Raw genomic sequence first — 22,228 nt, forward strand, 5'->3', positions numbered from 1 at the left:
TCGTGCCAACCGTTGTGCATTGTAGCAAAAATTTCAACAGGGTACACGCCCCCGAAATCTGCGACAATGTGAACTGTAAGAAATGCAAGTGTGACAAGAAAACCAAGCAGGAAAACGAGACTGCACAGCAAGAGATGAAAGCAAACAACACACAAGGACGCAGGCACCACAATGCGTTCGTACCGACTAGCTCAACTTTCCTTACTACTGAAGAATGCACAAGCCCCCCTCCGTAAACTGCTGAATAGTAGCAGCTAAAGAAATCTGTAAGGCAGTAAAATGCTTTTACCTGAGGAGGCATGCGTGTAACCACAGCTGCGCTGCCACCACTTGGTGTTGAAACGCTCAGCACCTTCATGTGCTGGTTCGGTTTCAAGCCCAGCTGCTGCATAAAATAAGGTGGAGGGGAGGGAGATGGCACGTGATACAATGTCTGGAGAAAACCGTACAGCTTCCTAATAATACACTAGAGGGAACTCTGGCGCTAGCCTCTATGGGCATACACGGATTTGGGATGAGTAGTACACGGACTTGTTTAGTTTTCATACTTTCGGATTCGGTTGGCTTCGCGTGACTTGAAGTTGCTTTGTCACGAAACAACAATCAGCATGTGTTCAGCAGTTGAACTTCGCTCTCTTAATATTTTAGAATAACCATTTCAATCGCGTCACAAAGTTCAAAGCAGTCAGTTTCTTTTTCATTCAAAAGAAAACCGAAACACAGCAATAAATGAAGCCACAAGTGGAATTGGAGGCTCGCAAGTACGACGACTAGGCAAATCCCTGTACTACCCATCATTCCAGCGGTCTCTGAACGATCGCAGTGCTCTAGCTAATTATAGGAATCGCTATGAAGAAAACCACTCTTCAAAAACACTCCCTAATCCCCCCCCCCCCTTTTGGCCCAATGTTCTCTGGATGCGGGACACTCATTGTAGCAACTTAATAGCGCTCTGGATGAAACGAACAAGCATGTGCATTTACTTGACCACCATAAGCCTATGCGAACTGTAGGACAAGCTTTACTGAAAATAATATTCCGTTGGCAAACTTCATCCAGCCACTTTTGCTCAATTGTACACTAGGCTCAACTGCACGTCCCTCCCCTCATTTTGTTACCAATATAATGGGAATAGGCAGAAGCATTTTGGGGCGAATTCTGTAGCACCAAAGGTGGTAATATTTTAAGGCTTCGCTCAGTCTCAAATCAAGGCAAGAAAAACTGGTTCAATGCCCTTTAACTGAAAACATAGCCCTAATTTAAATGACAGGAACAGGGTTGCCACATACTAAACTAAGAGCTGAGTCTTTTGAAGTATGAAAACCTAAATTCAGAGTAGGCTATGAAAAAAAAAAGATAAAAACCACCAATTTTTTTTTCATGAAATCTCAAAATTTGGCAGTATAACGAGAAGGCTTGCATTTCAAAAAGAAACAAAAGATACCTGCAGACCATTCAGCATCAGCCAGCTCATTTACAGTGCACAAGAGCACTGCTACTTCGGTAACAGCAATGCACTGAACCACACAACAAAGCAAACAACGACCAAGACCACAGCATTTGCAGCACCTATCAAATAATTTGACATATGCTTCGATTGGTAATGTGAGCTGGCCAACATGGCGACCTTGAATTTTGGAAGATATGTAAGCGAGGCGTGAGTGAGGGAGGCAGAAAAAGAAAACTAGCGTACATTTTTCTTTATTTATTTCTCAGTGCCGCAGAAGCACTATACAGCACCCTTCATGGCTGCCAGGAACTTTTTAGACATCAGCTATCATACTTCTTCTTTTTTTTTTTTTTATGTGGGGTTTAACGTCCCAAAACCACCATATGATTATGAGAGACGCCGTAGTGGAGGGCTCCGGAAATTTTGACCACCTGGGTTTCTTTAACGTCCACCCAAATCTGAGCACACGGGCCTACAACATTTCCGCCTCCATCGGAAATGCAGCCGCCGCAGCCGGAATTCGAACCCGCGACCTGCGGGTCAGCAGCAGAGTACCTTAGCCACTAGACCACCACGGCGGGGCATCAGCTATCATACTTGTACACTCAAACCTCGTTATAATGAAGTTGAAGGGGAGCCACAATTATTTTGTTATATCCATTATTTCTTTATGTAGATCATAACAGTTTGTGGCAATGTATGCTCAGATGGGCACACACCTATAAGCAAGCAAAGAAGGAAACCGCCTCGCGGCCCGATGTACCGCTACACAACTACGCGTGCGACGGAAAATAAACACAGTCGAATCTCCTTAATTTGAATACACTTAATTCAAACCCATGCTGTGGTGCCGTCAAAGCTACGTGTATTCCAATGGGCGAAAACGCCCTGTAATTTGAACGCGCAAGCACTTGCGGCGGTTAATTCGAACATACCGCGCTCCAAAAATGCTAAATGCTCTCAGCACCATGCCCAATCCCGCGGTGGCACCTCTCAACGCTGCGCGTGATGAAGGAAAAGAAGGAAAGAAAATACTGCGGCGGATTGTTCGTTCTCTCTCCAATGCCGATCTGCAACGCACCTGTGCCACGCTTCTCCCTTTCCTGTCTCTGCACGTAGAGACCCTTCTCCTTTCAAGGCCGTGTGCGGGGAGAGAGGAAAAAAAAAAGCTGTTGCGAAGAGGCCTCCTTTCTCGATGCCGAGGGTGGTGGTGGTGGTAGCGGTTAAAAGAGAAAGAAGGCACCTAATTTCTGCAGCCCGGTTAAGAGCACGGCGCAGTGCCAATAGATACGCAGTCTTTGCCGTTGTCTTTAAGGCGCGGAGAGGGAAATCCCATTGCACCACGGCGCCGCTTCTCGGTCATGTGACCCGCTGAGCGCTTCCTCAATCCTCTCTGCTGGCTGTGTGAGGACGGCTCTCTGGGCCGCGCCTGGCGTGGCTTTAATGTCGGCATGGTAGTTTTGAAAGAGCCGCACCGAACGATTGTCAAACTCCGTAGAAAACGATATACTTAACACACTATGGTCGTTTTTTTATAGACTATTTGATAGACTAATTTAGTTCGTTATATCCGTTTGTTGGTCAATTATACTTTGTTATAACAAGGTTTAAAATGCAGAAAGCTCGCACCGCCCGCAGTCAGTGCATACTGCGCCACTGACGAGGTTCTGCATTGCATGGGTCTCGCAAATAAATGTACTTCCACGTTCGTCCTGACGGTTTCTTTCCTCATCAAACATCTTTATCTTTCACTCTGAAGCACTCACGAAGTCATCGACGCTAGGAATGAAGTTCGAGCAATCCAAATCAGGCGCACCACTGCTGCCATGGCTAGGCCTAGCAGCAGACGAATCTATCGTCGCAGGAGCTCACCGCTTGCGTTTGGAAAGTATTCTTTTGTACTGGCACCTCGTCATGAACTTCCGTGAACGAAAGTCATGTTTCTGGCCGGCATTCATAACAGGGAAAAATTAACTCGGCGATTGTGTTCGTCAATGTCTCGGCAATAGCAGGAAAATGAAGAAAGAGCACTCTCGTCCAGCTACACGCCGGAATGCTCTCAGCCAATGACAGGGCTCCGATCATATCGCGTAAACTCAAAGGCCCACTCGCCATGCTAGAATGCAGTGTGGAAACGTTCGTTTGTTGTATTTTCAACAAGAATGACACGAAGTGAGCTCTGGGAAAAGATGGCTAGGTCTACATGCCCGCGAAATTTGAAGAGCTGGCGATGCCGCAGGGCGAAGTGCCGCGTGCACGAAAATCGGGAAATTTCGTACTTTTATGGGCCTATACACGAGTGTTTTAATTGTATTTTTAGATAACTTCTAGTAAATTCTCAGCTTTGATTATTAATTCAATGAAGAGAGCGCTTGGAGGAACACAATACACAACAAAACACGATAGACTTTTTCGAAAAAAATCTCACTTTTTCGACCCGCATCTCCCCTTAACGGCAAAATTTTCAGATGATTTTGCAAGATTGCAACCACATCACAACAGTGACATTTTGCACAATTCGGCTTGGCTTGGTTGTGATTGTGTCTTATGCAGATGCACCATGATGTTACTTTCAACTAGGGAACCTGAAGTAGTTTCATTTCTGAAAGTCACTGCACATCCCTGGGTGCAGGTCAGGCGCAGACTAGCCAAATTTCGAGAAAATGTAGCAGCTGGAGCACTCGGAGCCAGTTCGGCACAATGGTTGCAGCGGTAGCATCACTGAGCTTGTTAAACGGACCTTGATGTGGTTTTGACGCTTTCGTACAAACACATCGCGCTGGTAGAGCAAGTCCTAAGAATCATTTACAGACATATTTGAGGTCCCTGCATAAACTGTGCAACTTGTTACAACACTTCAAAGCTACAAATCACTGCAGATTACTGCGACAGAGCATTCAAAGGCATTTTTAACCACCTATATGCAGAGCGACATGCAGTGGTAAAGCGACACCATCCAGGCTGCTGATATGATTTTCTGTGGATTGTGCAGAAGTAACATCAGCCGTAACATCACTACAAGCTCAAAAATCACTTGTCACAGCCAAGAAAGATAATACGGCTCTGGTCACAGTCATTGGCTGATTTGAGCATGGCGCGCTCATCGTTATCGGATCGCCGCGCGAGGCCGCCGCTTGTCCACAAGTACCGTAATTACACGAATCTAACGCGCACCCTTTTTCCGGTTAAGCGAGTTCATAAATCGCATGCGCGTTAGAATCAAGTACGAACAAAAAAATTACGGCCGATCTATTGCCATCGGCAAATCCGAAATGGCCGCCCCCTACGTGCGTCGGCATGGCGCGTCGGCCATTTCTGCCTATGTGTTTTCCATGTGCGGCACTTCGTACGTGTGCTGAGGAGTTCGTCATCTAGTAGTGCATTAGCATCGACGACGTGGAAGGGCCGACTCCAAAAACTCGAGTGCGCCACGACGCCGTTTTTAAAAGAAAAGTCATCGCGTGTGCAGAAACGGACGGAAATTGGGCCGCATCGCGGTCGTTTGGAGTTCCCGAAACGTGCGTGCGGGACCAGCGGAAACAAAAGCAAAGCTTCACGCAAAGGCTTCAGTGGACCACAGCAGGGTCGGTTTCCGCAAATTAAAGAGCTGCTCGGCGAGTATGTGCTTGAGCAGCGAGCGGCACAGCGGCCCGTGACGACAGAACTGCTCCAAGTGCGGGCTATGCAATTAGTCTTAGAAAAAGGTCTTAGAAAAAAGCCAGTTTAAGGGGAAATGCTACTCGAAAAACGATTTTCTTTAATAAGAGTCTGAATTTAACACAAATTGGCATGCTAATAGAGTTTTTTCTCCTCTTTTCAAATATGTCATTTATTTTCATGTAGATTGCTTGGTTTTCTTTCTGCAGGTCAGATACTTCAAAATTATGGCCATTGTTATGCAACAATTCTGACCTATAAAAATTTGAGATAAAGCATGCAGATATAGCTGACTATGATCCTTTGGAACTGTAGAGTGCAAAAAACTATATAAATTTTGTGTGTAAAAAGGTGAAATACAATAATAAAATAGAAAAATTTACTATGGCTCTAGTTGCCAAGGGCTTTCAATGTTATGTTATTTTTGAAAAACATAATCAAGCAGCACTGACAATCTGAATAGATACTTGCAGTTTATGGGCCTTCATCATGCTATGTGTAAAATTTCATAGAGGTATGACAATTCTAAGCGTGTATAAGAAGCACAGATCACACAAAACTGCAAAAAGAGAAAAACGCATTTGAAAGTTTGAAACCTTTTTTTTTTATCACAGAGAGTTGTTAGAAATGCATAATCTTTGGCCATAATGTTCAACAGAACTTTGAAAAGCACTGAAAGTTACTAGAACTGTCCTGCAGCATTGGTTGTGCCCTCACGGTCCTTGCGAGCACTCTCTTCTAGCCGTGCCCTTTTCACTCCACGACGACGGTGGGCCCTTGCTTCTGCTGTCAGACGCTCGGACATTCTCTTGATGCGCCTTCCATCGCGGGAATCACTGAAAGTAACTAGATCTCTAGATGGCAGTGTGTTGAGCTCTTCCAGGATGTGCTCGAAAGTAGCATGACCCTTGTTGAGCCACAGGATTGCCATAGCTGCGGCGGTCTCGACAACCGTTCGGGAGACAAACTTAGTCTTGGGGCAAAGTAGCCAAATTTTGCTGTTCAGGGATTCCGATGCGTTCTGGGTTTTCCCTTTGATGCATCGAGCAAGGAGCTTCTCATCCGTTAGCCGCTTATAAATGGGCGAAACAGCCAATCCCTGTGCTTTTGTCAGGAGAGGTGTGTGGCGTGGTGCAGGTTCACCAAGTGCTTCAGCGCGTTGATGTTTGCACCACGACTCTGTTTCTGCAGGGCAAAACTTGTGGCTGCCATCATCGTCAGTAGAGCATGAGTGGAAGTACGAAGCCCATACTGCAGTGTACATATCCCGTACATTCCCCCTGTTGCTTGTTATGGCAATCTGATAGTATGTTTGGAGCTTCTGAATGGCTGGCTCTTTCATTTTCTGCCCTCGTGGTAATGGCACATGCAGCTTCCGTAGCGCGGTGCCAAGTCTCTTGGCCACATGATTAGTGCAGTCTTCTTTTTCTATATTGACAGCACCATAGACTTTTGACTCTGCAACTGCACTATATGCTTTGCTGTCACAGTCACTCAAGAATGTCATGAAATGCAGTGCGGTGTCATAAGTCAATGTTCTCTGCCAAATGCGCATTGCAGCCTCCGTTTCCATGGCATGGGAGGAACAGTCTGCATTTTTTTCACAGACTGGACCATGGAATGCCTGCCACACTTCCTCGTCTGGGCCCATATCCTTGTGCCTACTGCATGTCAGGCAGTAATTTGATATGACCTCGAAGTCTAAGCAGAGGCCAGTATCTAAAGAGATAACTGCGCCAATCCCGTTGTGGCTTTTGTGGCCCCTCTTCTGCCAAGTGCCGTTGAACATAACAGCCACATCAGTTTCGCCTGCTACTTCTTTCGTCAACTCTCTGGATCGGCGCAAGTTTTCACTCACAGCTGCCATGGCAGCGGTGTGCACCTTCTTTGCTATCGAAAAAAATCCTCGGTGGTGCATTGGCTTTGGGAGTCCAATAATGGAGCAAAATCTCGACAATTGCTCATGCCCAATGCCGACAGCGCGTGCAGCTACCACCGCCTTCACATTTACAGCGAAACTATCTCGGGAGCTCCCACTGTCGTACCGTCGACTGCTGCCGTCCGCCGTAACACGCAGTGACGTATAGGAGCACGAAAGAACAGTCGCTGAGCATTCGCTGTTTTCGCAATGAAGTTCGAGAAGCGACGAAAGTCCCTTGCGCTTTTCTGCCGGCTCACGAACGGCAAGTTTTTGAATACCGCAAGCAGGGCATGCCGCACCTGCCACAAGTGCCGTCAGCAAGAGGGTGTCGCACAAAACTGTCGTTGCACAAACCTCATCGCCCAGTCTTTCGTCTTTCTCGAAGAAGCCGAGCTTCTTTTCCAAAGCACTGACGAAAGAAAGCGCAGCGTCAATCCCTTCATCGCAGCCACTGTCGCTCGCGCACTCGTCGATGCCGCCGTCAGGCCTAGCACACGTAGACGCGTTCTCGTTCGTCGCCGTCGTTCGGGGCGCTTTACGCCGCCTTCCCTTGAACTTGTGCTTCGTTCGAAACTTCTGCGGTCTCACGTTGCACTTTTTCGGGCTTGTCATCGCGGAAATATGCGTAGACGCGCAGAAAAGCAGACGGACCAAATGCCGATGGCCGCCACCAACACAGCTGACAATGACTCGGTAGCCAATGGCGATGCGGCTTAGGGTGCCGCGCGTTTCAAACCGCTCAAACCACGTGATAAAAAGGCCTCTTTTTTTTTTTTTTTGCCCATGTACGAAACTGGCGGTCGTCGGAGCTGTAAGAAGAAGGCCGGACGCAACTTTCCCAACCGATCGCGATGGCGGGCGGCACTGCGACGGTACAGTGAACTAGAAGGTTTTTAGTGGCAAGAGCGAAGCGGGCGTCTATAGGAGGCGCTGTGACGAAAAAAGCTGTCCGCCGCGCGTAGCGCTGCAGTCAGATTCGCGAAGCCAGCCAGGCAGGCTCGACCGGCGAGTTGACTGCTGTCAGGGCGCTTTGCTGCTGTGGCTTTCGATTCTTTTTGTATCTTTTTTCTGTGCTGGAAGGAAACGTTCTCGGTACCACCATGAACAAGAAAAAGAAGACGGATACGCACTGTTTCGCCCCGGGTTGCCGGTCAGGCTACCCCGGCCATCGCGTTGAAAACGGGCGGAAGATTTCACTCTTTTCGGCACCAAAGGACGAAGACAGACGAAAGGTTTGGGAGCGGAACCTCAAGAGGAAAGACAAACCTCTAACGGACACATCCGCGGTTTGTGAAAAACACTTTGCAGACCATTTTGTCGTTCGTGATTATGTCCACGTCATCGGCGGCAAGGAGGTACGAATCGCTCGAGGAAAGCCTGGTCTTACTGCAAATGCAGTGCCAACGTTTTTACCTGACCTGCCCGCATACCTTTCCACATCTGTGAAAAAACCAAGGCCCGAGCGAAAGCGCTGCTTAGTTTCTACGTCTGGATCGGCGAAGAAAGTTCGTCTCTCTCGTCGCGATGAGCACGAAGCGAGCTTGCTCGGCGAAGAGAATTCCGACACGAACACGAGCCCTGCCGAAAACATGCAAGCAAACCCGCTCAAATCAGGTGACTTAAGGGACCTTGCCACCTGCTTAAGTGTTCCAAGGCTGTGGACGAAACTGACCACTCCAGACCTTGATCTCCTTGTGTATGCCACTACACGCACAACAAAACAGCCTTTCAGTGTCTCCCACGAGAAAGTGATCTGTTTCAGCTTAGATAGCAACAGTGATGTTGTGGCAAGCTGTTATCTCGGTGCGAGAGAAAAGAAGTACGGCAAAATCACCTCCCTTCTTGCAGCAACGAACATATTTCAAGAAGTTGACACTGCATTGCTTTGTTCAAGCGCTATGAGCAAAGACGCTTATGACGGCCTTGCTCAGAACCTGACCGAGAAGATGAAGCGCACCCTCAACCCCGCGAGTGACGGCGTGTTCAGCAAGAACTGTCTTGGAATGGTGACAGTCAAAGGTGTGTGTTAATATTTTTAATAAGAAACAATGTACTTTCTGTTCTAGCTAACATAGCCTGCTACTTTTTTTTCATAACCTAAGCATATCCTTTGTATTTAAAGCAACCTGCATTAAAGGGAAATAACAATAGTCAGGACTTGTTAGCTATTACCCACTTTGTAATAGCTCTGGAGTTTATTTTTCCTCCAATTATCTGTTAGCCCTTGTTTCCATGTCTTGCAAATAGTTCGAAGTAAGGAAGTGGCTTATTTTATGTTTTACGTTTTTCAGGAACCATCTGTGTTCATTGTCGCTATTTGCGAAAGTCGCTGCTGGCACGGAAGTCCAAGTTGAAGAAAAAACGTGTCACGCATAACTTGTCTCACAAGCTGCGAATGGCCAATCAGAAGACAAAGCGAATTGCTTCACACTTGTGTACCCTGGCAGGCCAAGTACGAGCCATGAAAGAAGAAAACTCCAGGCTAAGTGATGAGACTTTCCTTGGCCGAATTAAAGAACTCCCCCCAAAGCAGCAAGAGGCAGCTCTACACATGTTCAAGGCTGCGAAGAGGAAGAGTGTTAGAGGGATGAGGTATTCGAAGGAGTGGATTTTGGAATGCCTCATCATGCGCATGAAAGGGCCAAAGCTTTACGAGGATATGCGGAGGCAGAAAGTTCTTGCTTTGCCGAGCAAGGTTACTCTTCAGAAGTATCTCAGGTCGTACAGGACGGGATTTGGCTTTAATGCCAAAGTGATGAGCATGCTCAAGCAGAAAGCGTCTTCCATGGATGCCTTCAAAAGGCACGGAGGGCTCATCGTTGACGAAATGAAACTGTCCGAGAGTCTGTCAGTCTCATCGTCAGGGCACATACAAGACTTCGTGGACATGGGCCAGTTCACCCCCAGCAGTGACAAGCATAAAGTGGCTGACCATGGGATGGTCATAATGTTTGTGCCGTTCACTGGCGAGTGGACCCAAATACTTGCTTCTTTTGCCACGCAGGGCAACATGAAAGGAAATTTGCTCTCGAAAGTGATGCTGGAGGCAGTGATTCTAGCGGAAAAGGCTGGGCTATTTGTTGATTTCATAACATCCGACGGTGCGACCTGGAATCGAAACATGTGGTCCACGATGGGCATTTACGCGACTGCATCTAGCACAAAATGCAAAGTGCAACATCCAGTGGACAACAAGCGGTCACTTCATTTCATTTCTGACTTCCCACATCTTGTCAAATGCATCAGGAATGGGCTACTCCAAGCAGACTTCACCACTCCAACAGAACCAGTAAGTACAAAAATTTATGCCTTTATCAATATGAGAATGTTTTTATCCCCAGGAAACATAAAAACACAGCACTGCAGTGTCTTATGAAGCATTTTGTTTTTCCATGCAGGTATCGCTTCGTCCTGTAAAAGAGGCTTTTGACACTTAATGGCTCGAACGTGACTCTTCAAGCCATGCCCGGTATCACAACCCGCCACACTCAGCCCAACAACTTTGAGAAAATGAGGGTTACCTACGCCTTCCAACTCTTCAGTGACACGGTTCTAAATGGCCTTCGTCTCTACAAAAATGATGTTGAGGCCAAATGCGGGAGCATCCAGCCTGTCTTGACCTTTTTCGGGTAAGTTTATTGCCTCAAGTACTGCTCCACATGTATACAAGCTGTTAGGAGCACACTTATATTTCACTTTTTTGTTTTTATTCACCTTTCGCTGCAAATGAACCTTCCAACCTCTTGGCTAACTGTTTTAAAATCTTATTGTGTACTCTATGCATTTCAGCATGATGAGAGACCTTATCGAGATAATGTCATCTCGATTCCCCGCCAAGGCTCTTCGTCCGGACTCAGCTGCCGTGGATAAGCTGCTGTCATTTCTAGCCTACCTTGTTGAATGGGAGGTTTATGTAGCAGAAAACTTGCGTCAAGCGAAAAACGAAGGCCGAGCCGAAAAGCGGGGCCGCTTTTTGTCCGAGTCTACTGCAGTTGGATTGAGGGTCACCATTGCAAGTGACCTGTTGCTGCTGGACTACCTGAGCCAACAACTCGCGTACAAGTTCATCATGACATCAAGGCTGAGCCAGGACCCAGCTGAGAACTTTTTTGGCATTGCACGGCAGTCGTCAGGCTGTAATACTCACCCCACACCCCAGCAGTTTTTGATTACAGTTTCTTGCTTGAGTTTTTACAGCCTTGCGAAATCTGTGTCACACGGGAATGCAGAGCCAGGCATTTTGACTGCACTGCTTGGGGCTGATGCTGCCGGTGGGGATGACCGTACCAAACAGTTTCTGCTGGACCAGCTGACTGCTGATGGGGATCTTTGCAGTGCTGAACTGGCATTGAACAGCATTGAGAAAGCTGCACCAGATCATGTTGCTTGTGTGTCTGCCAAAAGTGATGAGCGGCTAATTTTTTACGTTGCTGGATATGTAACACGGAAGTTCTTGGCCAAAACCAGCTGTGATGCTTGTAAAAACGTTCTGCTTGCAGACAAAAACAACATCAAAAACCTTCAAGCTGCTCAGCTAACACAGCTAAAGGATAATGGCGGGCTGCTTTACCCGTCGTGTTTCCTATTTAGGTTCCTAAAAAACCTGGAGAACCTTTTCACGGGTTGCTTCAGTGCACAAGAGCTTCATCACGAAAGCATCATGGATGTAATTTGGCTAATCAAATCCCGACCACAGCACCGTGTTGGATGTACTGACCACGCTGAAATGCTTACTGCTAAGATGGTGGCATTTTTCATTACCACTCGGCTGCACTTTTTCGTAAAATCACTCAACCGAGCCAGGATGCAGAAGCGGGAAACGGCAAAATACCTGAAACTTAGCCGCTGTACATAGACTGCTCTTGCCCCCATTTCAGCATTCATATGTCTGCAGGGGAACCGTGTTTGTTTATCCATTTTCTCTGTGCCATTCTTGTATTTTTATGCGTACTGTTGTCATAACTTACTGTGCAATAATTCTGTGCTTTTGCAGAATTCATTTGGAGTCTGTCTGTTACAAACGCCTAGTTCTTTGCAATTTAACAGTTTTATTTGTCATCAAGACCCTCTTAATGTATTTCTGGTATTTTTACTTCACTACGTGTAAGGTAGAGTGCTTGTTTGATGTATTGAACTTCTGACAATTGTTTTTTTTTTTTTGTTATCTAGTGAGCTATTTCTGTTCGACATTTTATTTTTTCCTAGCCACATCGTTGTTTGTCATTGTATAAATTTTTAATGTATAGCTTTATGTTAAAATGTTTTTAATGTGAAAGCCTTAGATCTCTGTTTCATGGAATACATGAGGTACTCAACATCATTGTAAGGTCCACAAAATTGTACAGAACATTGGAGTGCTAGCCGGGAAGGGAGCACTGCAGCAGAAGGGTTGGAGGAGGGCTAGAAAGTTGAATAGCAGTGCAAGAGGGCAGGTCGCTGCCATGTGCAATATGAGCTGCCTTTAGAGCTGAAGGTTTTAACGGGTGTGAACAGGAGGCTTCTGGTGTTGGTGAGCCAGGATAACAAGCTTTGGAGGATGCTGTCTATTGTGCTATTCAAGTGGTGATGGGAACTTTCGCAAAGTTCAACAGAAAGTTCAAGAACACATTAACAGAACTTTCAACTAAACTTTCACCGTCACATTTTTGGAAAGTTCTATATGCGCCCCCGTTATTGTTAAAACGTTCCTAGTATGTTTACTGTACTGTGATAAGTGAAAAGTAGACTACCCGTTTCATTTATTGCAGTCGTAATGGCGATTCGTGCAACCTGGCAAGCCGTTTTAATTTTGCACCTGATTTGTTCATAGCCGCACCATTGTCTTTGAGATTTCCTTTGAAATATTTTAAGTATATGTGTATATTCCTGTCTTTTTTTTATTGTGTGAAAAGTAGACAGCCTGTGTCTTGCATTGTACTGTGCTTGTGATCAGTTTTTGCTTTCTAGCTGGTTATTTTTGTTTGACATCTCACTTGATTAGTTCATTTGGCATGTAGTTACAACCTAAATAAATGTTGTATCAAGTGTTGCCGAAATATTTCTTTCATTTGCCATTTTGTCACACAGCCTCTTCTTTATAATAACTATTCTCCTGGCTAAAATACTGTGGGACTCCATGTGCTGAAAGCGGTGCTGACAGGGCTATCTGTTTGGTCTACAAACTAGTGTAGTCGTGAAAAAGTTGTCCGCATGTGAACCAACAGCAAGAAGTCCTGCTCTACTGAAAAACGAGTACCGCTTACGGCACACATTCGAAATGGAATGCAGTCCATAATACACCAGAAGGCCGATAATCGAGACAAACATTGCGGTTCGAGCCGCTAAATTGCTACTCTGGTCAAGGGCGTCACCAGTCGTGGCTCGTGGCACGTTAATGACAAAGAATTCATATCAGATATCCGTGATTTGAAGCTGAGGTGCTCTAAAAAAAACACGAGGCTTACTACCAAAAAAAAAAAAAAAAAAAAAGCCCGTCCGACGCTACGCTGCGAAGTCGACGGGAGCTGCACATGATGCTGCTCTTCACAGTGAAGCACAGGCTCGCAAAGCGTTCAGTACATAATCTCAGCACGCAAAACCGTTCGCCAGGTTAGTCGATTGTAGCTGCCCATTTTTTTAAAGTGCGATGCAACGGAGAAAGAAAGGGAAGAAGCTTGCGCAGCTGTTCGAAAGATGCCCAAATCCCCGCAGCAGCACCTCGCGATTACTACGCCAGCGCCGCCCGCGGCCGGCAGCTTCCTGAGACTCACGAGCAGGGGGGCGCTTTTGCCACTACAAAATATTCTAGTTCACTGTAGCGACGGGGAGCAGCGCGCAGTCAAAGATGGCCAATATCGGCACAAATTCACGAAATTTTGAGCTACCGCGATGCCTTCTTACACATCTTTTTGCATTTTGCGGTTCGAATTTAGTTTTGAAATTTTCACAGATGAAAGAAGAAGGTTTGAAGATTACAATGCAATAAAAATCAGAAACACGAGAAATTTCGCTAAAAACGCAATTTTTCGACTCGCATCTCCCCTTAAAGCGAGCAGGTACTGGCTAACTAACTTTATGAAGAGGAAAGGCTTTTCCCTCCGTAGGGGAACATGCATATGGGAAAAGTTTTGCGGAGGAGTACGATGAAAAGCTTCACAGTTTTCAGAGGTTCGTCCTAAACTTGCGGCGCAATAACGGCTACCTGCTTGGGCAAATCGGGAATGCCGATCAGACGCTTCTTTACTTCGACATGCCTGGCACCACAACCGTCGAGAAGAAGGGGGCGAAGCAAGTTCGTGTGCTGACATCGGTCCACGGTAAAACTACAGTGACGGCAATGCTCTGTTACACGTCAGATGGGCACAAGCTTCGCCCGTACCTCATATTTAAATGGAAGACGCTCCCGAAAGGAGTCGTTCTTTCGAGTGGTGTGATCGTGCGGGCCAGCGAGAAAAATGGGTGTGCGTTGCAATCGATGTCTTACGTTGTTTTTTTTTTTTTTTCGCGGTAGAAATCGAGGGCGCGGTAGAATGGAGTAAATACGGTACGTGCACGATCGTACTGGAAGGCCTCGTATTCGGAGAAAAAGACGGAGAATGACGTTTTTTTTCTATTCTCGTGCCATCTTTCCCTACTTAGCTTCCAGATCTTTTGACGGGTCGAGAATGGAGAATGCAAATGCAGCACGCGACAGCGACAAATTTTTGGAACTCCACTCGTACTGGACCGATTCTATAAACTTTGCCGCGGTGAATTTATGAGGCGACAAGCATGTTTATTGGCTCCATGCATGCTTGAAAAAGTGTTGCAGGGACCTTTTAAAGGAACATGTTACCCTCAAATCAATCCATTTTGTTAAGCTTGTTATGATGGTTTATATGATTTAAGTATAATAAATTTTAAAACATTACGTATCTTACAGGTTATCACTCGGATCCTACCGAAACTACTAATCAAGGTTGTTTCGACTTCCTTTCAACGAAAAAAAGAAAGGCATTTGCATAGAGCCCCTATTTCAATTCAAAAGAAATATCGTGCAGGTTAGTTAGGTTATGATAAATATTCTCTTTTTTTTATAAGTCATACATACTATTCGAATTTGATTTGAAATTATTTGACCAAAATCACTATTCGCTTCGAATTTGCTTCGACCCTGATATTCACTATTCGCACAAGCCTACAATCAACAAGTGCCTATTATATCAATACATTCTCATTCTCTAGTCACAAATCACGTACTGGCTTTACTTCACAGTGGACACCGTAGCACAAGAGAAGAAAGATTGCTGCTATAAGATGAGCCATATCAAAACTATCCTGGAATGCCTACTACAACGACAGTTTCACAATGACAGTTGTAAAGTGTCCACTACAAGTGCATAAGGCAACATGCACATCACTCTGCAGCACTCGTCAAGATTGGCAGAATATGACGAGTTACACTCACCGTAGCCAGCATTGATGCATTGGCGCCAGTGACTCTGATTTGCTGCGCAGGGCTTGCTGGATGTGCAGGTGATCCGCCACTCGAAGCCACCGTTGCGACGGTCATGACTGGTCCACGGGTGACAGTCACATTCGGAGAACGAGAGGCTGCAGACGTCGGTGCAGTAACTGTGGTGGGTATCGTCTTGATGTTAGGGGACCCAGGGGTCTGGCCCGGTGGCTTCAAGGGAGGCATCCGTACGCAGACACCAACAGACCTCTGCGCATCGTGACAGTTGGGTCACCACTATGCTTGCACACATTAAAAAAACAAAACATGCAAATATTGTCACGTGGTCATGACAATGAGATGGAAGCAGTCAGTCTGTCAAACCGTACACTCAGAGTGGCAACCCCAGTCGTCGGCAAACGGTAATCTGATCATCAGCATCAGCATTTATACCCAGCATCAAAGATTCCAGCATTGCACTGGAGGCCGGGTTACCTACAGAATTAACTCCAGTGTTCACTTTGTGAGCGTAACACAAAGAGTCCAATGTCGTATTCCGTTGAGCATTTATGAGCGCTCTCAAAAGTTGTTGCGCGTTCAGTCGGTTAGAATTCGAGAGCTCTGAGTACCTTCAGCACCCGCGCACTTCCCTATATGCCCACCCTACTTACCACCATCATCATCACCTGGTATATGCTTATCGCGCAGGTTTTCACATCAAGCTTCGCCCGTTGTCTTTGGTTCCGTCGGGCAGCTTTACAACGGCGCCTGCGTGCTCGTTACACGACTGTTTTCCAGCCTTCCGGTTTGTGATTGAACGTTCAAGATGAGCCCCCGAAGCAACACAAAAGGAATGCTACGACGGCGAAAAATGTGATGCGAGTGACCTAGGAGATGAAGCCGCAAATGATTACCTGGGCTTGCTTCGCTTGAACAGTCACACAGTGTGACGACAAAGCGTGCACGTGAGCTCAGCTGATGACCTATAAGATCCACTTCATTAGTCGTGATAAGGAAACTGCGACGACAGTGAAGACGACGTTGAAACAGTGAGGAAAAAGGATGTGCACGCTTACGAGCTTGTCTTTCAGCTGTCGAGCTGCCTACATCAGGATCGATCGCGTTCTTGATCAAATAAACGTGCACTGGTTCTGTAATATGTCGTGTTTGTTTTTCTGCTCTTATTGGAGCATAACGTGGTCATGAATGTATACATGGCACAGGTAGGCGATTCACGCGGTTGCATTGACAATTTTTTCGCAAATGCTAAATACTATCGCTACGACTTTTCAAAATATCAAATAATTTGTTGCTGTTCCTCGAGATTCCTTGTATCGAGATTTCACTGTACTTCATTGGGCATATATAAAGATACAGTAAAAGCTCGTTAATTCGAACTTCACTAATTGGAATTTATGGATAATTCAAACTGTAAGTTGTGGTCCGGCCAAGCTCCATAGAAGCCTATGAATAAAAAAGCCCGTTAATTCGAACGCGAGTAGGTTCCGCCGCGGATAATTCGAACTACACGCCACCACGCCGGCGGCTTGGCTAGTCACTCGATAGGGCGGCTGCCGAGTTACAAGGCGGCGTTTACAGGGAGCGGAGAGAAAAACGGAGAAACTGGCACGAAGGCCAGAGTGCAGAAAATAGCACCACTTACTCTTCACCCCCCTCCCCCCCCACAATCTCTTTCTCTCGGAGGCTGCCTGCTGTCCTTCCTACGTAACCTCCAAGATTTGTTTTTTTTTTTTTTTAGCGCCGATTTCGGAGCCTTTGAAAATCCTGCGTAGTTGTTGCTGTTAGACGATGGAAGGCATGACCAACACACAGCAAATCGGGTGCGTCGTAGCTTCGCACAGCCTTCTCTGCAGTCTCTGTCTCGGGCGTGCGTCGTACACCTCGGTTGTTGGTGCTGGAAGTAGCTTCCGACTGTTGCGATTCTTTGTGTTGGTGTTAGGCTTCGGCTAACGTTTGTTGCAGTAGCGCTAGAAGTAGCTTCCCGTCTGTCGCGATTATGCTGCTCCAACTTGATGGCACGTGTTCGCGGCAAATACCTAGCTAAAACACTTCCTTCCAGCAAACACGACAAGCTGGCCTTCCTTCCAGCAAACACGACAGCAGTACTGCAGCCAGGGTATGGACCAGGGTATAATTAGAAATTTCAAATCATTTTATCGGTGTCATATGTTGAAACGAATTATTTTGTGCAATAACTACCAAGTGGCGCTCCTAAGTGCACTACACATGCTTGTGCGTGCTTGGGAGCAAGTGACAGCACTTACAATAGCAAACTGCTTTCGCCACTGTGGCTTCAGCACCAAAGCTCTGCAAGCGGACGAGCCACCAGTGCTCAAACACGGCGTCACCGCGTCGATGGTGGACGTTTTGGAAGACTCTGCTTTGTGAACTACGTCGATGTGGACTCAAGTGCAGTGGTGTGTGGTGCACCCACGGATGGCGACATAATATGTCAGGTGAGTAATGCAGAACCTGTCGCTGCCAGTGACGATGATGAGGAGGAGGACGAAGCACCAGTGCGGCCCTTTGCTGCGGAAGTCATGGACAGATTGAATGCCGCCTGTCTTTTCTTAGGTTTTGAAGAAGGCGGAGAAGAGGCCTTCCGCCAAATTCACTCGTTAGAGCAAAAAGTGCTGGCTGTCCCCTTCAAGAAAAGAAGGCAGACCCCGATCAGATTTTTTCAAAAAATAAATTGTTATGCCCTATTTGTAGTGTATTATTGTTGTTCTTCACTTTCATTAGTTCGAACTTTCGTTAATTCAAACCGAGGCGGCTTCCCCTTCCAGTTTAAATTAACGAGCTTTTACTGCATACCAAATGAAGTGAAAGAAGGGACAATTGCCACCATAGCTCAGATGGCTGAGCACAGGGCAGGTAATTCAAGTCGTGCCCGTTCGGTCCCTTCCAGCGGGAAGTAATCTTATCACCCAATATACTTTCAATTTTATATCGCACTTACTATACAAGCAACATATGCTACACTTTTCTAGGCCTCATTGTCAGTTATATTCTGTTTCACACATCAAATACAATGCTATGGAAGTTAGCGAGAAACCTTGCTGTAGGTGCGTTTGCATAAAGAAACACACTCGAAACTTCGATATAACGAACCTGAATAAAACAAGATATTGGTTATAAGGAAGTAAATAAAGATTGCTCTTGCAGCAGATAGTGATAAGAATACACACTTATAACAAATTTTCGGATATAACACACCCTTCTTCACGTAAGAAACAACTTTGTTTTAATGAGGTTCGAGTATAGTTCCATGTTCTTACCCTCTCGAATATTTTCCGTTCTGTTTGAGGCACAGATTCTGCACCTTACAGATAAACAAGCCCCTTTACATGGTTGTCATTAAACCGCATGGGACACTTAGTCTTTGTTTGTTTACATTCATTGGTTTTTTTGTTTTGCAGGCCCTGGCGGCACGTCACACAAAGGCAACTGTTTGTCTTGTGCGAGTGTTTACAACGATTAAAACTAACTGTGATACAGGCGTAGTGCACATTTTGCTAACTAAAATTTTTTGCATAGCATTTGCAGCGTTGCAACTGATGTGTGAAATGGGGTATAATTCACAATAATATTGTCTCTTAAAAAGGAAGAAAAGTCCTTAGAGGGACACTAAAGAGGAACAACGACTTGGCTTAGATTGATAAACTGCACTCTGAGAACTCTAATGCCATAAGTGTTACTCCCGCAGTTCCTTATAAGCAGAGAAAATCAAGGTTGAAGTTTAATTTTTGAATTTCGCGCCGAAATCTTAACGTGCGACGTCACCGATTTCAAAATGATTTTTCAGTATTTTCTCGACATTGCCTTAATAAAGTTTCCTGAAACTTCGCATGCTAAGCCTATGGCACCCACAGATTGCAATGTACTGTTTTGCAGAGACCTTCAAAATTTCTTACATCATTGTGCTTGATGCGGATATCTCATTGTGGCGTCGCCACTCACATTTTCTTTTCGCATGTTTTCTCACTCACTAAGCATCGTGTTGCAGTAAGTGTGGTGTTTTTGGGATGGCGAAATTGTACTTTACTACAGTCAAACCTCAATATATCGAACACGGATATATCGAATTATTCCCTATATCGAACGGTTCCTATATCACGCGGGAAATCGCATGCATTATTGATTTTTTTATTTCGAACAAAGTTTTACATATAATGGTTATATCGAACTCAGCCACCCCAAACCGCCAGCGCTCCATTGACAGGCGGCGAGCTTTCCCGCAACTCTCGAAAGTAGCGGTAGAGCGGCGGGCGTTTACGAATGCTGCACACATCGATGGCGCCGAGAGCGCCACTTTAATGTAGCGGCGTACGCGCGCCGCAGCCTTGCGGTAGAGGTTCTTGAATGAGGAAAGTGAAGAGAAAAGCGCGGAGTTGTTATTGTCTTTCAATACGAAGGCACCAACACGGCTTCGCGCGGGGTAAGGGGGAGTGGGAGGTAAAGATTGAGGAGGAAAGTATAGGAGAAAAGGACGCAGACGACCGTCACGGACGCGGCCCGCGCTGCCGCCGGGAAAGAGAAAGCAGTCAGGCGAGCCGGCATGGGGGCGCCATGTGCGCGCTTTACACCCGGACTCACGCCGCAGCCTTACAGCTTGCAGTCGTTGCCGTCTCTATGGTGTGAACGGCACACTGCGCACTTGTTGCAAGCTCCTCCCCCGTAGCATCGGCAGGCATCGGTCGTCGTGCGTGCAGTGTTCGTGCGTTCCGAGGTAGGCCTGTCGCTTAACTCCGAACGGCGGAGCTCACAACGGCGGAGCTCACGGATGTGGAGATTGTCGCCGAAGCTACTGCTGAGCAGCCAAATGAAGACTCTGCAGAGGTGGATCCCGCAAGCGCTGATGGTGCCCCGCTCCCGACATCAGCTGAGGTCGTAGCTGCCTTGGCCCTTTTGCGCCACCACTGTGGTGCGATTGAAGGCACCGGCCTATCACTTATGACGCAGTCGTCAAACACGCCATGGCCAACAAAAAGAAGGCTACTCTTTTTCAATATTTTAAACTATGTTTGAATCTTCAAGTGAGTATTTACAGCACCACGCTTGAACGATTCGTTGGTTGTTTTCAGCAAGCTGTTGACGCATTTTTTTCGTAATTTTTTTATATCGAATTCTGGATATATCGAACTATTTCGCGATCGCTGCGCCGTTCGATATCGAGGTTCGACTGTAATACACTAAAAATGATGTTGCTCTTTAGCATCCCTTTATTATTAACCCTTCTTTCCTTTCTGTCAATTGATGGGAGATGCATTGAATGCATGCAGTTCCGGCTCAGAACGGCGCACGAGTTCATTACAATCTCAAAAAAAAAAAAAAAGGAAACGAAGCAAAAGAATAATTTTCGGCATTAGAAATGACCATTGGACCAGGGCCGGCAAATGACACCACTCACCCGAGTGCGGCGGGCGTTGGCACACTTCTCTTGCTCGCACACAAACTCGTTCAGCTGTTTCTGCAGCAGGGATGACCTTCGCCGCCACCGCTCCAGGGCTCGGTGCAAAGTGTCGCACTTCTTCTCCATTGGCTGCAGCAGGGTAGCGGCCTGCGTCATGAGACACTCGCGAACTCGCCGCGTCACGTACTGCTCCAGCTGTTTGCGACTCAACACCACCAGACTGGAACCGACGGGCAAGCCCACAGACTGCGCAGACGCCGACGCTCCAGTTGACAGAGCTTCCGGAAGATCAGCACCGTCTTCCTGCTCCAATGCATTGCCTAAAAATAAGAGTGCACAATAAACTATTCGCAGCATATTACTTATTCATTCTTTAATGCGCTCAGCACTGCAGCCCAACTGCAGCAGGTTGCACTACACAAGGTACAGAACAGTCAGGGACAGTTCATATTTACAGAGGAGCAAAGGTGAAGGAAGCAGAGCTTTTGCACAATTATGTGTGCAGCAGCTTGCGGCTGATTTCAGTTTAGTTCGCTCACATCGTTGGAGCATATATAAAATTATACATACAAAGAGTTCGTGAATGGGAGAAGCATTGCTATTGTTCCGCATACATTTTAGTGCTGAAGCTCGCCATTATTGTGCCGAAGAATGCACGCTACTTCAACGTCTGCAACTTCAACCCTCAAACCCGCTTGCTCTGCTGAAATCCGTCCAGCACCTACTGCTTGTTTTTCAGCACTGTCGAAAGCTCAACACAAAGGAATGCCGAATACCTGCGCGATGCTCAATTTTGTTCGGCCTCCTTTCTCCCCTTCCTTAATAAGGGCAGCCTTTTTTTTTTTTCTAGTGTTAGCGACTTACACTGCTTTGACGTGATGCCACACTCCCGCTAAGTTGTAACTCCTGACAGCCAGCGGAAAATCCGTACCGCTCGGTTTACGCAGTTGTACGGAAATCAAACCTCACGGAAATCATGTGCACTGCACAAAGCGAACGAGACAAAATACGCCAAGCATGGCCTCCCTGCTCAGCGTACGTGTCACCTGCATGCCACAGGGTTGCTTGACAAAGTTGATATGTCGCTGGGCTGAGACTTCGCGTTTGCAGGAAGCATCAACGTAGTGGCAGGCGTGGCTAAATAAGAAAAAAAAAAATCAACCGGCGTCAAGTGTGGCAGAATCGCGCGAATCTTGTGAAATAATCCGGCGGCGGAATTTTCATTCCATTTCCAGTAAAGATTTCGAGCTATCCACAATCTTACCCAAATATACTTCGAGTTAAAGGGAAAAATATACATGGGACATATAGGAAAATATTCGGTGCCTCGAAAAATTTCGACTTGGCCAATTT

General features: G+C 46.4%; 2 protein-coding genes across 17 annotated transcripts in view; one reads left to right on the top strand and one right to left on the bottom strand.

Annotated features, from left to right (window-relative positions):
- Positions 1-22,228, bottom strand: part of LOC119179536 (uncharacterized) — a 125,086-nt gene that overhangs the window by 59,592 nt on the left and 43,266 nt on the right. For 14 of the 16 annotated variants that reach the window (XM_075868651.1, XM_037430640.2, XM_037430638.2 and 11 more), the window contains 3 exons: positions 20,873-21,195; positions 15,454-15,711; positions 290-385 (listed from right to left, as the gene is read on the bottom strand). In XM_075868651.1, coding sequence (XP_075724766.1) covers positions 290-385; positions 15,454-15,711; positions 20,873-21,195 — 677 coding nt within the window. The remainder of the gene's footprint in view (positions 1-289; positions 386-15,453; positions 15,712-20,872; positions 21,196-22,228) is intronic. The other 2 variants (XM_075868644.1, XM_075868650.1) reach the window with 2 other exon arrangements.
- Positions 10,481-12,551, top strand: LOC142767137 (uncharacterized). Its single transcript, XM_075868356.1, has 3 exons — positions 10,481-10,657; positions 10,818-11,694; positions 12,522-12,551. The coding sequence occupies exons 1-3, from the start codon at positions 10,491-10,493 to the stop codon at positions 12,549-12,551; spliced, it is 1,074 nt and encodes a 357-aa protein (XP_075724471.1). The 5' UTR covers positions 10,481-10,490.

The sequence above is a fragment of the Rhipicephalus microplus genome, chromosome 7 (genome assembly GCF_043290135.1).
Source record: "Rhipicephalus microplus isolate Deutch F79 chromosome 7, USDA_Rmic, whole genome shotgun sequence".
Lineage (NCBI taxonomy): Eukaryota > Metazoa > Arthropoda > Arachnida > Ixodida > Ixodidae > Rhipicephalus > Rhipicephalus microplus.